General features: G+C 48.9%; 1 protein-coding gene across 10 annotated transcripts in view; it reads right to left on the bottom strand.

Annotated features, from left to right (window-relative positions):
* The window catches only part of COL6A3 (collagen type VI alpha 3 chain), a 65,726-nt gene that overhangs the window by 3,697 nt on the left and 48,112 nt on the right, over nt 1-13,917 (bottom strand). For 6 of the 10 annotated variants that reach the window (XM_054208153.1, XM_054208159.1, XM_054208162.1 and 3 more), the window contains 8 exons: nt 12,316-12,415; nt 11,108-11,806; nt 9,746-9,854; nt 8,726-9,006; nt 6,661-6,921; nt 4,785-4,859; nt 2,206-2,385; nt 2,037-2,090 (listed from right to left, as the gene is read on the bottom strand). In XM_054208153.1, the coding sequence (XP_054064128.1) occupies nt 2,037-2,090; nt 2,206-2,385; nt 4,785-4,859; nt 6,661-6,921; nt 8,726-9,006; nt 9,746-9,854; nt 11,108-11,806; nt 12,316-12,415 (1,759 nt within the window). The remainder of the gene's footprint in view (nt 1-2,036; nt 2,091-2,205; nt 2,386-4,784; nt 4,860-6,660; nt 6,922-8,725; nt 9,007-9,745; nt 9,855-11,107; nt 11,807-12,315; nt 12,416-13,917) is intronic. The other 4 variants (XM_054208154.1, XM_054208155.1, XM_054208156.1 and 1 more) reach the window with 4 other exon arrangements.

The following is a 13,917-nucleotide window of genomic DNA, read 5'->3' as shown; positions in this document are numbered from 1 at the left end:
GTGCCACTGTCCAGTCTCGGAGCACCGTCAAACACCATCCAGTAACTAACTCCTCCAGATGAGCCACTGGATGGCGTTTTAGCAAAAACCTCCCCCCTTACCAAAAACCCCAAGCCCAAAACACAACAAATTAAACAAAAACTTATCCAAAAATTTCAAAGAATTGATGGAGAGCAAGAAGTAGGGAGTAAAACTGCGTTCTGAGCCGTGGCTGGCTCTGGCAGGTCGAAAAGATGGGGACAGCCCCCGTATGCCAAAGTTTTAATTCATCCCGCGCAGAAAATGTACCTGGGCTCCCCAGTTGCAATATTGTCACGGTAAATAAATAAATAAATATAAATTTAAAAATTCAATAATTAAAGGTTAGCACGACCTTTAAAAGGCTTCAAACGGGAGGTGGGTCTGGGGCATGGTTTTGCACCTAAAAAGCCCTGAGGTTTGGGAGACCAACTCATTTCTCAGTGTTGCACCTGGCTCCGGTGCCCGGCATGGGCTGAACTTGAGAGCCCAACCCAACACTCAGCGTTTTAAAAGCCAAGCTGCCCGTGAGCTCCCACATCTCGTTTTCCATGGTTGAGTCAAGCTCTGGTTTTGCAGAAAACGAGAAGACAGTGGTGAACAGAGCGGGAGACCCTGGCAGGGCAGGCAGAGACGTGAGCGTCCCTCCAGGGCCCCTTCGTTGCTTTTCTTGACTCTCTGCCCAGGGCAGAACGGCGCCAAGTTCATGAAATATCACTTTAGCCTGAACAACAGTTGTTGGAAACATCATCAAGGCATGTGACAATGATCAGAAGGGGTTGGTCTAATGGGATGAGGCTAGCAGAAACACGTGCCCTCTGGAGAAAAAAAAAAAAAAACACATCGGGAAGGCTTCCCTGCTCTATGAGGATGAAATCCTGGTCCAGATTGGAGCCATAGGTTTCTGCACAAGCCCTACGCTGCTTCCTCTGCTTGAGAAGTCTTCAAGCAGCAACCAACAGATCTTTGTCCACGATATTTGTTCGCAGCCCAGAAGCATCTTATAATCTCCTTTTGCAGGCAGCTGCCACCCCAGGCATCTCCATGGCTAGTGGTGGCCTCCTCCCCGATTGCCCGTGTGTTTCTGCAGGGGAATCCACAGCTGGACTCGGGCTGCGCCGCTGCCAGTGACAAAAATTCCCAAGTCTGATTGAAGGAGCCTAAGATACACCTAAGAAAATCAAATGGGTGGCAGGAGTCCTTAATTTGCCTTTTCAAACCCTGTCAGGCCCCTACGAGGATTAAACCCCGCCTTTAGGTACCAGAGCTTGCTTCACGCCTAGGTTTCCCTCCCATCTCTGCAAAGGGCCATGAAACGCCACTAGAAGCAGGAGGACAGCAAGGCTTTGCTGGGGTCAGATTCCCATTCCAACCCCTTGCTGAACCAACACAGGTGATCGCAAGTCTTTACTTCCTTCCCAAGTCTTAAAGGGGTTTGCAAACACCACCTCTTAATCTCAGAAGCTCCGTGAGGTGAGAAAGGTCGTTGCTCTTTTCCTGTGGGCTTCTCCCTCACCTTTGGGTTTTTATCTTTTGGCGCAAAAGGAAAACATCTGCACGCAAGACCCAAGCCCCCGTGGCATAATTTTCCATCAAGTGTTTTGGTTACAGGCAGTGAAACGTTCGCAATTCTTTGCACGTCAACAAAGGCCCACCACTGAGTGGTGGCATTGGTTAGTCATGCAGTGATAATAAAAACTGCTTTGGGACCGTGCTGTGCTCCAGTTCAGTAACCCCACACTTGTCGAGGAAATCCAGTGCGGGATTTTGCCGTGTAGCTGTGGTTTGCACTCGGGTCGTGCAAACACGACATGTCCTGGTGTGACAACACGCATGCAAGGTGACTTGCTCATGCAAAGCAGACGGCAGGGCATGGTCACGTCAAGGAGCAAATGAAAACCAAGCCTATACTACTGGTGATCTCGTACTGGACAAGCTCGGATGCATGCTATGAAATGGTTGAGGTGAAATGATGAATTTGCTTTGGTTTGTGGTTATTTATCTTTTTTGAGTGTTACCTGACGATAATCTTTTCTCAAGGGGTGGCTGCTGCATGGCTTTCTCAGCTGCTGCTGGAGGAAAAAGTGCGTGGGTTTGGATTTGGAATGACGCTTTCTCTCCGATCCAAACATTATTTGACAATATGATAAAAAAAAAAAAAAGGATTAAGCCCCACATGGTACTTACATGGTTTTAAGCATTTGCTAATGCACTCAGCTTCGGCCTCAAATCTATTGGCATTACCACCACAGCCACCATACCAACCCTGGCTGCAGATCTTGTTTTTGTAGTCAAAGAACCACACAATCTGATAGTCCTTGCACTGCATGCCCATGTCAAAGTCCAGCAAGCAAGGGTCTGGCCAATCTGCATGTCAAAAGGTGCAAAGGTTAACTGACTCCGAAAGGGTTAAAAGCTGAAAAAGCAAAGAGATTGAAAAGAAAAAAAAAGAAAAGCCCGGTACAGGACTGGCATTTCCTTGCCACGTGATTTCTCTTGCTGAAGGCGAACCTCCAGCTTGCCTCTCCCCATTCTTGATTTCCTCTCACGTCTGAGTCCCTGGACCAAGGTGGTGGGAGCCCCTTACTCCCCGCCAGTGCACGCAGGATCAGGCCCTCACACAACTCCCTCCCTGCCCGTTTTCAAAGTTATTTGTCTCGACAGTAACTTTGAAACCTTAAGTGTGTTTGGTTTATCTCTAAAAGCAAGCCACACCTGGTAGACTTTAAGGCTTGATGAGGATTTAAAGATATGCTCCTTTCCTGCCCAGAAACGATAATTTAGGTGCAAATCACGGAGTTTTTATTAGCAGAGACAAGCCATCCCTGCTAGCAGCTGCTTTGCCTATATAAGAAAGGCAGAATTTGGGGCTTCCTCTGAGGTCCGTCAGAAGATCGACACATGGCTCTCTCCTGTTGCACAGAGAAGACTTGCCCCGGGGACAGGACAAGAGGTAACGGGCACAAACTTGAGCATAGGAAGTTCCACCTAAACATGAGGAGGAACTTCTTTACTCTGAGGGTGGCAGAGCCCTGGCACAGGCTGCCCAGAGAGGTGGTGGAGTCTCCATCTCTGGAGACATTCCAAACCCGCCTGGACGCGTTCCTGTGCCACCTGCTCTGGGTGACCCTGCTCTGGCAGGAGATTGGACTGGGTGATCTCCAGAGGTCCCTTCCAACCCTATGATTCTATGATTCTATGACTCGGCTAAACAACCCATCCCAAATCCCCTGCCCTGTTTAATGCCTTTATCCTTGAAAAACTTCAGGTTGGCACCCTCAGGGAACATATTCCCCCACATTGCTGGCCGCCATAAATCCTCGGGCAGAGGCGTTTGCCACAAGTGCGTCAAATGAGGAGCTGAGGTCTGCATTGAAGTGCAGAGTGAGCACGCAGCACATCCATTTTCCGTCCCCAGGCAGACACAAGGCTGCATACCTTGTTTCCAAAAGGCTGGAACAGAGCGGGTTAAACAAAGCCTCCCCCTGAAAAGGGGTGTGTGTCACCTGGTGAGGGCTGCGGAGGGGATGCCTGTGCCAGGGAGAAGGATCAATCGTGTGGGAAGGGTGGGATGATGGGACATGCAGCATGGCAGAAACGAGATGGTCCCTGCCCAGCACCAGCCCTCAGCCCCTCTGCTGCAGCAAGCTCCGGTGGTGCCACCAGCCAGGCATGAGGTCCACGCTCATCCCTTGCAACACAAACCACCAGACCCCACCACCAGCTTTGCAACCCTTGCTGCTGCTCAGTGCCTTCAGCCAACATCTCCCCATGCTCTCGCATCTCCTCGGGAAGAAAGCGAGCCATAATACAAGCAAAAGGCTTTAAAAAAAACAAACAAAAAACCCCCACAAAACCACAAAAGAGTGAAGATTCAGGGATGAATTTTGGATGCCAGATCCACAGTTGGTGCCTGCAACAGGGCTGTGCTGCTTTATGGAGGCTGAGAGCCCTTCCAGACCCATGGAAGAAGGGTTGCAGCCTGGCACTTACGGTACAACAGAGTGGAATAACACCGATATAATGAGCTTGATTGTCAACAAAAGCAGTGAGATGACACATGAACAGTAATTACTGGTTATTAACCCAGGTTAACAGGATTAACCACAGAGCAGGATCTGAGAACTTACTCGTTTAGCAGTTTACTACATACACCACCAGTGGCAGAGAAACAGGGGATGGGCAGATGGGTTAAACTGGAGGGAGGCTACCATTTAGCCAAATTTGTGCAAATGTTTGACAGTAACTCCCTTGTGATCCCTGGCTGTTGGTCAAGCTCTTGTTGAGAGCTGAGTGATAAACTAAGGACCTAAGACCTACTATTTGCCCCAAATTGGGAGCGAGAGTGTGCACAAGCATCAGGTGATGTTCTGCATCCACACCTACACGTGCCAGGGAGGCCACGGGGCACAGCCTGTCCCAGGAGAGCGGCCAGAACCTGGACACTGGCTCATCGTCCACCCTTGCGCTGCAAACAAGACCTGGTTTGAGGTCCACCATGAAGACCACAGCGACTTCAGGGGGCTCTGGTTCCCGACCCCAAAAGAGGGTTCAGGTCTGCATGGACGAGGCTGTCATCTAGCTCATAATCTGCCGGCTCTGCAAAGCAAAGGACTCGCAGATCCATTGGTCCTAGCAGGGCTCTGAGAAAGGCTGGGTTTGGGATCAGGCAAGGGGAAGGCTGGTGCAAATGGCCACGCTCTCGGTGAGGGTCCTGGCAGAGCCCCCCGCCCCAGCCCAGCGCTCCCACCATCACCCATACTCACCGCTCTCAGGCCCTTCCAGGGGCTCAGTGTTGAGCATCATGTTGGCCAGGGACACCTTGGGCTGCGCCGGGGTCTCTGGGGGAAAGAAGCAGTGGGGTCAGCCAAGGGGAAGGGGATCTGCAGCAGCGCCCTCGGTGCAGCCGTAAACAAACTCACTGGCCCCAGCTCCAGCACGGGGGACTCACACCAGTCTCAGGAGGCAGTTCTGGATCTGTTTACCCTAGCACATACATTTCAGAAATGTTTATTGGAGCCAGCTGACGGGATGAGTAATCCACGACCGCCCAGACGCACTGGGACGGGTTCGTCCTGCTCTCCCCAGCCGGCAGCTTTGCTGCGCGGTCGGGCTCGTCCTAGGTGGTGACTGTGAAGGAACATCCCCAGGGCCCCACACTACTGCTTTGGATGGTCCCTGCTCAGCCCACAGCACACAACTGGGCAGGGGCTCTGGAGAAGCAAATGTGGCCTCTCTGTCGTTAGTTTAGCTTTGCACCTCTAGCCTTAAGAGATAGCAGAAAAAAATTATGACATCCTCCAGGGGAACAAGTAGTCCATGATGGATCTTCTCGTGCTCCCCTGCAGCCCTCAAGGGTTGTCCATGCCTGCTTCTCCTTGACCACACTCCTCCCATCACAGCCCTCTGAGAACTATGTTGTTGAGGACTGTTGCTGGGGGAAGAAAGCTTTTGTGATGGAAAGGAGAACATGGTTCCTGTTGCATCATGCCCTGCATGACTCCACCACATGGCATCACGTCCCTTTCCCAGGGCAACCTGTGGCTCACTTTCCATGGGGCTGGAGGGCAGAAGGGGGCTGCAGCCACAAGAAGGGTTGGATTTGCTTTTCTCTGGTGGAGGGTTATGAGTGTGGGTAAGGGGGGCAGGTCCTACCCAGTGTCCAGGTCACATCTTGGGGGCACAGGTAGCATCACTGTTGCCTGCCCAATCTGTTCCCATTTGACATTTACTCAATGGGAAATGCAGCTTCCCGGGGCATCGAGAGCTCCAAGTGAACAACATGAAAATGTTTCTTCTACACATTGATGTCTTTTCTCAACATTTTTGTGGACACTTTTATTGCTCGCGAAGGTAAGAGACTTCAGACCTGATCCAAACCCACTGATGCCAATGGAAAGGCTCTCTGTGGTCGCTGAAATTGGCTCTGAAGTGCCAGAACAAGCCAGATGCAGCACTGGCAGGACCAGCGCAAACTTCTCCACACCACCTCTACGCCAAATTATGTTAAAAAAAAAATTCACTGTGTCTTACACAGCAACTTTTGGCCATGCCAAAGGGTTTGATGAGGCTTACATGTGATCTGTACACATGGAGCTTGCTTCCCCAAAGGACTAAACCCTCTGCTTAATCTCTTCTTTATGTATTTTTGGAGGGGTAATGTAATATGTGCAGCAGGCAGGTGGCTATGGAAATAGTAATTGGAGAAACAGCTTTTCTTGCTTATTTTGCAATCAGGTTGGGCTGAATTTACTCTGTGTTAACCCAGTTTGACTCTTATTATTAATTACAGCAATGCTGGCTGGACCCCACCAAGACCCATTGTTCAAAGCCTCCTGCGTGCACAGTAAGACTAAGCCCCCACTCTGGGACTGGCTTTAATTCTCCCACAATCTGTGTCGATTTAACACCACTGAAGTGTCAACTTGCATGTGCTAAAGAAACACATTTGCAGCATTTCGTAACCAGGTCCCTGCTGCTGGTCCAGAGGATGCCAGACATGCAGTGACACAACCGATCATTGCCAGGGCTGGGATCGTTGGTACCAACTGATTCCTCCTCCCTTACATGTGTGCATACATTTTTCATGCCCATTTTATGAAAAAAATAAGCGTTGGTGTGTTTTTCTCAAGAGGTACTTACTTGTGCTGAATGTCCCTGTGTAGGTCACTTTGGGTTGGGATTTCTGGTAGCCGGTAACAACAACAAGGTATTTCTGTCCGCTTCTAAGTCCTCGGATGGTGTGGTCAGAGCCGGTCAGGTTTTGCTTCTGCACAAGAGAGTGGTCATGTGCTAAGGTGACGGTGATATCAAAAATGTAGGTGTTGTGTGGCTCGGGGCTGGCCCAGCGCAGCCTGGCACTGTTCTCCGTGACGTCTGTGATCTGGATATCGTGGGTCTTTGCTGCAATGCAAAATCAGAAGAAGAAACACTAAGCAAGGACTTGAAGAGGAAAGGTCTCAAGGGAAAAGTGTCTCGGTGCTGCAGGATCTCCTTCCCAGTCCACAGCAAATAAATTTGTCCGCAGCCAGTTGTGGCATGGGCAAACCGAATTGTGACTTTGCTATCTCAGGTGCCCAACCCAGCACTCTGCAGGGAGGCTTTTTTTTTTTCCCCATAGCCCAGATGATTTACCAAGTGGTTTATTTATTTTCTAATGATCTGCTGCGATCTAACAAAGCAAAGCAATTTTTTTTTTTTTACGAGATTTACGCAGCTTGAAATGTGGTTCCCAGCACAACTTTCCCAACAACTGGAAACATGTCCTTCTCCAGGGTGCAATGGATTCACTGAACTGCTGAAGACCTTCAAGCAAAGCCTGCTTAAGATCAAATATAACCTCAGACAGGTCAAAGAAGTTATTAGGGAAAGGTTTTCCTGCTATGACAGAGTGTTGGACGAGACCTTTATAAACATTGCTTGGAAGCAACAGTGGAGCAAGAAACACCCAGAAATGCTTGTTCCTCGGAAGCTGATGAAAGTATTAACCTTGCAAAAGCTGATTGTTTTTATTTATTGCTTTTTTTATTTAGTATTTACACGGGGGCATGCATTCATTGACTGGTTAAGCATCCCTGTGCTTTGACACGTGTTCTTTGTTACTTGTTCCGCTAGTGCAGAGCTGGCTGCGCTCCCTTGGGAAAACACGTGGGGGAACTCCTTTACATGAGCTGTGTCGATGTGAAAGAGCTTTAGCGTTCCCAAATAGGTCTCTGCACTGATTCAGTGGTGAACTAACTCAACTAACTATTTATATTAGCTGACACAGAATTCAAACAATGCCATTGTATGAATCGCCATAAATAGCAAAACTTAGCAGAGGGATAACACTACAAGGAAAACATAGAAAGCAAATGGGCCACACTGAAAAGAGAAGTGCTCTGTCGCTGTACTGCTGAGCTAGGCAGCACATGATGGATTGTCCCTTCTTTAGATTGCTTGTGTTTTGCCTAGAGGCAGCCTGTCCCCCTCCCGGTTTTGCACAAAATTCTCAACACAAGTTGACAAAGCGCAGATTTCCAGTTTTGCACCTAAATACTTGTTTCTGCAAGCACAAAATCTGGCCTCTGAGTGACGTTCCCCAGAGGAATAATCCTCTCGGGGTGGAAGAAAAGCCACAACCCACTGTGGTACAGGCAAGTGAGAGGCCCTGCTCATTACCCCACCTGGAGTGCTGCATCCAGCTCTGGAGCCCTCAGCACAGGAAGGACATGGACCCATTGGAGAGGGGCCAGAGGAGGCCACGAAGATGATGAGAGGGCTGGAGCCCCTCTGCTGTGAGGACAGGCTGAGAGAGTTGGGGTTGTCCAGCCTGGAGAAGAGAAGGCTCCAAGGAGACCTTAGAGCCCCTTCCAGTCCCTAAAGGGGGCCGGCCTACAGGAAAGCTGGGGAGGGGCTGTTTACAAGGGCATGGAGCGATAGGCTGAGGGATAACAGCTTTAAACTAGAGCAGGGCAGGTTTAGATTAGCCATTAGGAAGAAGTTCTTTGCACTGAGGGTGGTGAGACACTGGCCCAGGTTGCCCAGAGAGGTGGTGGAGGCCCCATCCCTGAAGACATTCAAGGCCAGGCTGGATGAGGCTCTGAGCAACCTGATCTAGTTGAAGATGTCCCTGCTCACTGCAGGGGGGTTGGACTAGATGGTCTTTAGAGGTCCCTTCCAACCCAACACATTCTATGATTCTGTGTGGGGACAGCCCTTCACGTACCACCTTGTCTCCTCCTGCCACCTGCCGCGGCGGCTGTGGTGCTTGTGGTGGTGCGTCCGGCAGCTTTGGCGTGGGTGGTGGTGCTTGCTGCACTCTGCGTGGTAGCGTTCACCTGGACCACAGTGCTTGCTGTGGTCTGGTCGGTGGCTCTGGTCTGGGCCGTGGTGCTGGCAGTGGTGGTTCTGGCACGGGCGTTGGTGCTCGCAACTGGCTTGATGCTCGCATTGACTGTGGTGCTGGCATTGAGGGTCCGGCTTATGGTTGTGTTGGATGCCGCATACCTGTCAAAGCGAAAGCATCTCATGTGGCTTTCCCTCCCCCTTCCCCTCCATATAAGCAGAATTTTGGAATTGGAGAGGAGTTGATGTAGAAACCATTGGTAAGAATTCCCTGGAGGTCAATAGTCTTTGTCCGCTTTGGCATGCCCACAGCCAAGCAGTGAAAAGCGCCGCAGAGCACTGCCCACCGCTTGGGGCAGAAGTCTATACACCAAATTCATACACATAAAAGTGAATTCAGTAGACAGATCTGTAGCGTGCCTGATTCCAAGGGGCTCGTCCTTCTAAAGCCAGGACAGCTCTGTGCCAGTGACGAGTGAGTCACACAAGCTTTCACTTCTGTTCAGAAAATACGAGGATATATTCTATGATGGGTCCTGAATATTAGACAGTCCAGGGCAGCCCAGCCCCTGAAAAGAGTTTGTTGAATGGAAAACCCCAAATTAATAGCAATTTCTGGAATTCCTGACCTGCGTGACAGTAGCATATGCCTCCTTCATATCATTTATATGAAATTCAACACAAATTTTAAATTATGTGTGTACTCACCTATCCTTCTCTATTAGATCCGTCGTTGCTCTTTTGCCACCACACTAAAGGAACTGGTAACACACTGATAATCCTGATTGTTATCATTGAAGCTGCTTTTTCTTTTTTTTTTCCCAAACAGGGACTTGGAAATGAGTACTTCTTCCCCAGACAGGCTTAATAAAGCTTTTCTTGCAGACAAGGCACTACTTACACTGCTTTGTGCCCGGCGTGCCCGGGGCTCTGGGTCTTGGCTTGCTGGTCACTCTGGAACCACTCACACTGTTTCCTTATCTCTGGAGACAGGTAGAAAGCAAAGTCGCCTAGAGACAGAGAAAGCGTGACATTAAACATTGGCATTGAGGATGGTGGTTACCTACCAACGACACATTACGTATATTTCCTCTTGATTAAAAAACGCCTCTTCTCTTCTTGCTTGCTCTGACAAAAACTATGGAATATCTCTTGACCTTTGGTGTGGTTACTGCAGCATCCCGGGCTGGGAGATTTGTTATTACGATTTACAAACATGAGAGCAGTAACTGCAGGATACCAGAGGGCTATATGTCTTAGTCTGTCACATGTAAACAGCTTTCTTATAACAAGGCACTTCCAACCACACAGTTAATATTTTTTCAAGAGTTTGAAGTTTCCAGGACCCCTGTAAGTGGTAAATGGAAAAAGCAAGCTGAGAAAACCTAAACATTTATTTCCAGGGAAAGATATGCTCATGTCTGCTTCCTATTTAGTGCAACACGTTCCTGAATCACTAGTTTATTAGCCCAGTAGACTGATTTTTCAGGACTTTTTTGATAAAGGTAGCTTTCCTAGAAAAGGCTCATTTCTTGTCCTTGCTGGCCAGGTCTGTTTATGATCTCTGGCAGCTGGCTTTAGCTGAAGATCCAGCCTGGGGTCTCTAGCTAAGACGAGATGCAAATTTTCGAGGCACAATCTGCACATCCCAAACACAGCAGCAGTATTTATCCCTCAGCAAAGAATCCTGCTCATCTGGTCCTTAAATCTGCGTAGAGCAACTCCAGATCTCAGACTGAGCCGTCCAAATGCCTGCGAGACATGATTATGCTGAAGTTGGGAAGAAAGATTTGCTGGCTGTTGAGGGAGTTCAGGAGGAGTGCCTGCAGGCTGCCGGGCTGCAGAGGTCCAAGAGCTCCAGCAGGACCAGACCCTATGGGACGTGCGGTAGATGTGACTAGCAAACCAGGCAGGATTAGGTCAGATCCCACAGATGTGCTAATGGAGACCAAGTCAAACCAGACAGAAGTATAGACTCTACTTGGAAGACCAACAGACTGCACGGGATGGGCTGGGGAAGCCAAAGTGAACAAAACCCAGATATATTTAACTAGGCTGACCTATAAGAAGCAACAAAACAGACCAAACAACACAGAACATATAAAAAGAGATTAACATTCCAGTGGGCCCCGCAGCCCAAAGAGGTGGTTAGTCTAGAGCCCACCCAACCAATGGGCAGGTAGACCAAATCTGGCAGATCAACCCCTCTGAGGTCACACTTTGCTCCTTCCATAATACTTTAGCTGCAGGGTGTTTTACTTACTTCTGATAAAAGATGGAAGCAGTCTCCCAAAGCGTAGTAAGGGCTCTTCATGAAGCTCTCCTGGTTTATCGACCAGTTTGAAGAACACATCGTTTGGCTCACTAGCTAGGCTATAGATATTCTTGGCATTCACCTTCCTGCCGATGCCCAAGACAACGAAGAAGTACCCTTTGCATTTTGCATTGATAACAACCTTCTGCAGGTATTCTAGTTCTTGTTTATTCACCTTTCCGGTCATCATCAGAACTATGACTTTTAGATCCCGAGGGTTTGGTGCACTTTCAAAAATATGAGCCATTGTGTGTTCAATGGCACTTCCTATAGCTCTTGTGCCGTGGAGCTGGGTCATTTGGTTGTGAACGTAATTAATGATCTTCTCTTTGGATCCATAATCAGTTAATGAAAACTCAGTTTTTACTGGCGGGAAGCTTGAGTTGGTTTCGTATTCATAAGGAGCTTGCTGGAGAACTGCCACTCTTGCGTGGTGCTGAGATACTTTTGGCTCAGAGCTGATTTCCAGGTTACTTACGAGGTGGGAAATGTACTTCTTCATCTCGTTGAACTGCAGAGGGGTGGTGGACTCCGAGCTGTCCATGATGAAGGCGATGTCAGTGTCTACATCTGTTGGGGCTGCCCTTTTGTCTCTGAATACAGGTCTCTGACTACCAAAACCACAGATGGGATCAGGGTCACACACATCTAGGGAAGAAACACAGTAGGTTTCAACTGGAGGAACTGAAGAAGACCCTCCCTTGTCACTGTAAAAATCTCTCGAGTCACATGAAATACTGCTATCAAGCCATGAAAATTCACTGGCCCATTACTTGATACCAAAGTAATTTCAGCCCAAAACACATTTAGTTATGCAATGACTATTTTTACATGGTCCTTTGACCAAAGGGATCCCTGAAGTGCTCTGTCATAAATGGCAGAAAGCCATGTTTTAGAGCACTTAGTTATCAGTATTTGGGCTGTAAAAATGGGAACCGGCCAAAAAAGGAGCTTCCAGTTGCAAAGTGGAGAACGCCCATGCTGAACAGTGAGCCTCATTCACAACGCCAATGTTTTCTGCTCAACCTAAGAATCCCTTGTCTTCAACAGGAAAAGGGCTGACTCCCAACTGGGCTTCGCTTCTGCACCACTGACAACCAACTGCTGCACGACCAGAAGGACTTGGCACTGTCTAGAGGAGAAATTGGATGCTTTACCCAGACAAATGTGACAAGTCAAAAGCCTCCGTATAGTTTCATTCAGCTGACCGCCACTGGTTGGAAGAACAATTGCATGTCCAACCGCTGTGTTGTTGATCTGGTGAGACGCAAACAGAAAAACATGGTGTTAGTAATTCCACCTTCTGTTATTTTCAGCTCAAAGTAGGGGAGGGCAATCCACAACTCTAAGGGATTCTCTACTCAGCACGCTGCTTTTGGTGGATCCCATTTGGAGGAATCTAACACCCCTGACATCAGTTAGTGAGACTAGTTTAGAGACATAAGCTCCAAGAAAGGGGTGAAGCACTGCAAAAAGTGCTCAACATACTCGTCTGGGGCTTTTTTGTTGCTTTAAATCTCTGTACTTCCTCTCTCTCTCTCTGCCAATGGTACTTCTTATCGAGTGCACCCTCAGCAAGTTTGCAGGCAACACCAAGCTGAGTGGTGCTGATGACATGCCTGAGGGATGGGATGCCACCCAGAGGGACCTGGACAAGCTTGAGAAGTGGGCCTGTGTGAACGTCATGAGGTTCAACAAGGTCAAGTGCAGGGTCCTGCATGTGGGTCAGGGCAATCCCAGTATCAGTACGTGCTGGGGGACTGAGAACAGCCCTGCCGAGAAGGACTTGGGGGTACTGGCGAATGAAAAGCTGGACATGGGCCAACAATGTGCACTTGCAGCCCAGAAATCCAATCATATCCCAGACTGCATCAAAAGAAGCGTGGCCAGCAGGCTGAGGGATTTGATTCTGCCCCTTTACTCCACTCTCATGAGATCCCACCCAGAGCACTGCATCCGGCTCTGGAGCCCTCAGCACAGGAAAGATGTGGACCTGTTGGAGTGGGTCCAGAGGAGGCCACAAAAATGGTCAGAGGGCTGGAGCACCTCTGCTGTGAGGACAGGCTGAGAGAGTTGGGGTTGTTCAGCCTGGAGAAGAGAAGGCTACAGGGAGACCTTATAGAGGCCTTCCAGTACTTAAAGGGGGCTTATTAGAAAGATGGGGACAAACATCTTAGCAGGGCCTGTTGTGACAGGAGAAGGGGTAATGGTTTTAAACTAAAGAGGGTAGATTCAGACTAGATATAAGGAAGAAATTTTTTACAATGAGGGTGGTGAAACACTGGAACAGGTTGTCCAGAGAGGTGGCAGATGCCCCATCCCTAGCAATATTCAAGGTCAGGTTGGACAGGGCTCTGAGCAACCTGGTCTAGTTGAAGATGTCCCTGCTTATTGCAGGGGGGTTGGACTAGATGACCTTTAAAGATCCCTTCTAACCCAAACTATTCTACCATTCTAGTTTCCCACCCTTTGCCTTTCTGTCTCAAATTAGACCTTTCTCCCTATAGGCACCATCTTTTCTTCTGTTTCATACCACACCTGGCACCCTGGAGCCATTTTCTGGGAAACAAATGACTCATAACCTCACTAGCGTTTCACAACATGCACTGTGTTTTGGATTTCTCTCCTAATAGACACGCTGGATGAGTCTGGCCAGCATTGCTTTCCCAGCACTATGTACTTGAAAGGCCTGTGAAAGCCAACCACCACCTATAAGAGTCAACGCCACCAATCTCCTCAGCAAACCAGACTAGGAAAGA

Source organism: Rissa tridactyla, chromosome 7, assembly GCF_028500815.1.
Source record: "Rissa tridactyla isolate bRisTri1 chromosome 7, bRisTri1.patW.cur.20221130, whole genome shotgun sequence".
Classification (NCBI taxonomy): Eukaryota; Metazoa; Chordata; class Aves; order Charadriiformes; family Laridae; genus Rissa; species Rissa tridactyla.
The sequence above is the reverse complement of the archived record's forward strand: the minus strand, read 5'-3'. Positions and strand labels throughout refer to the sequence as shown.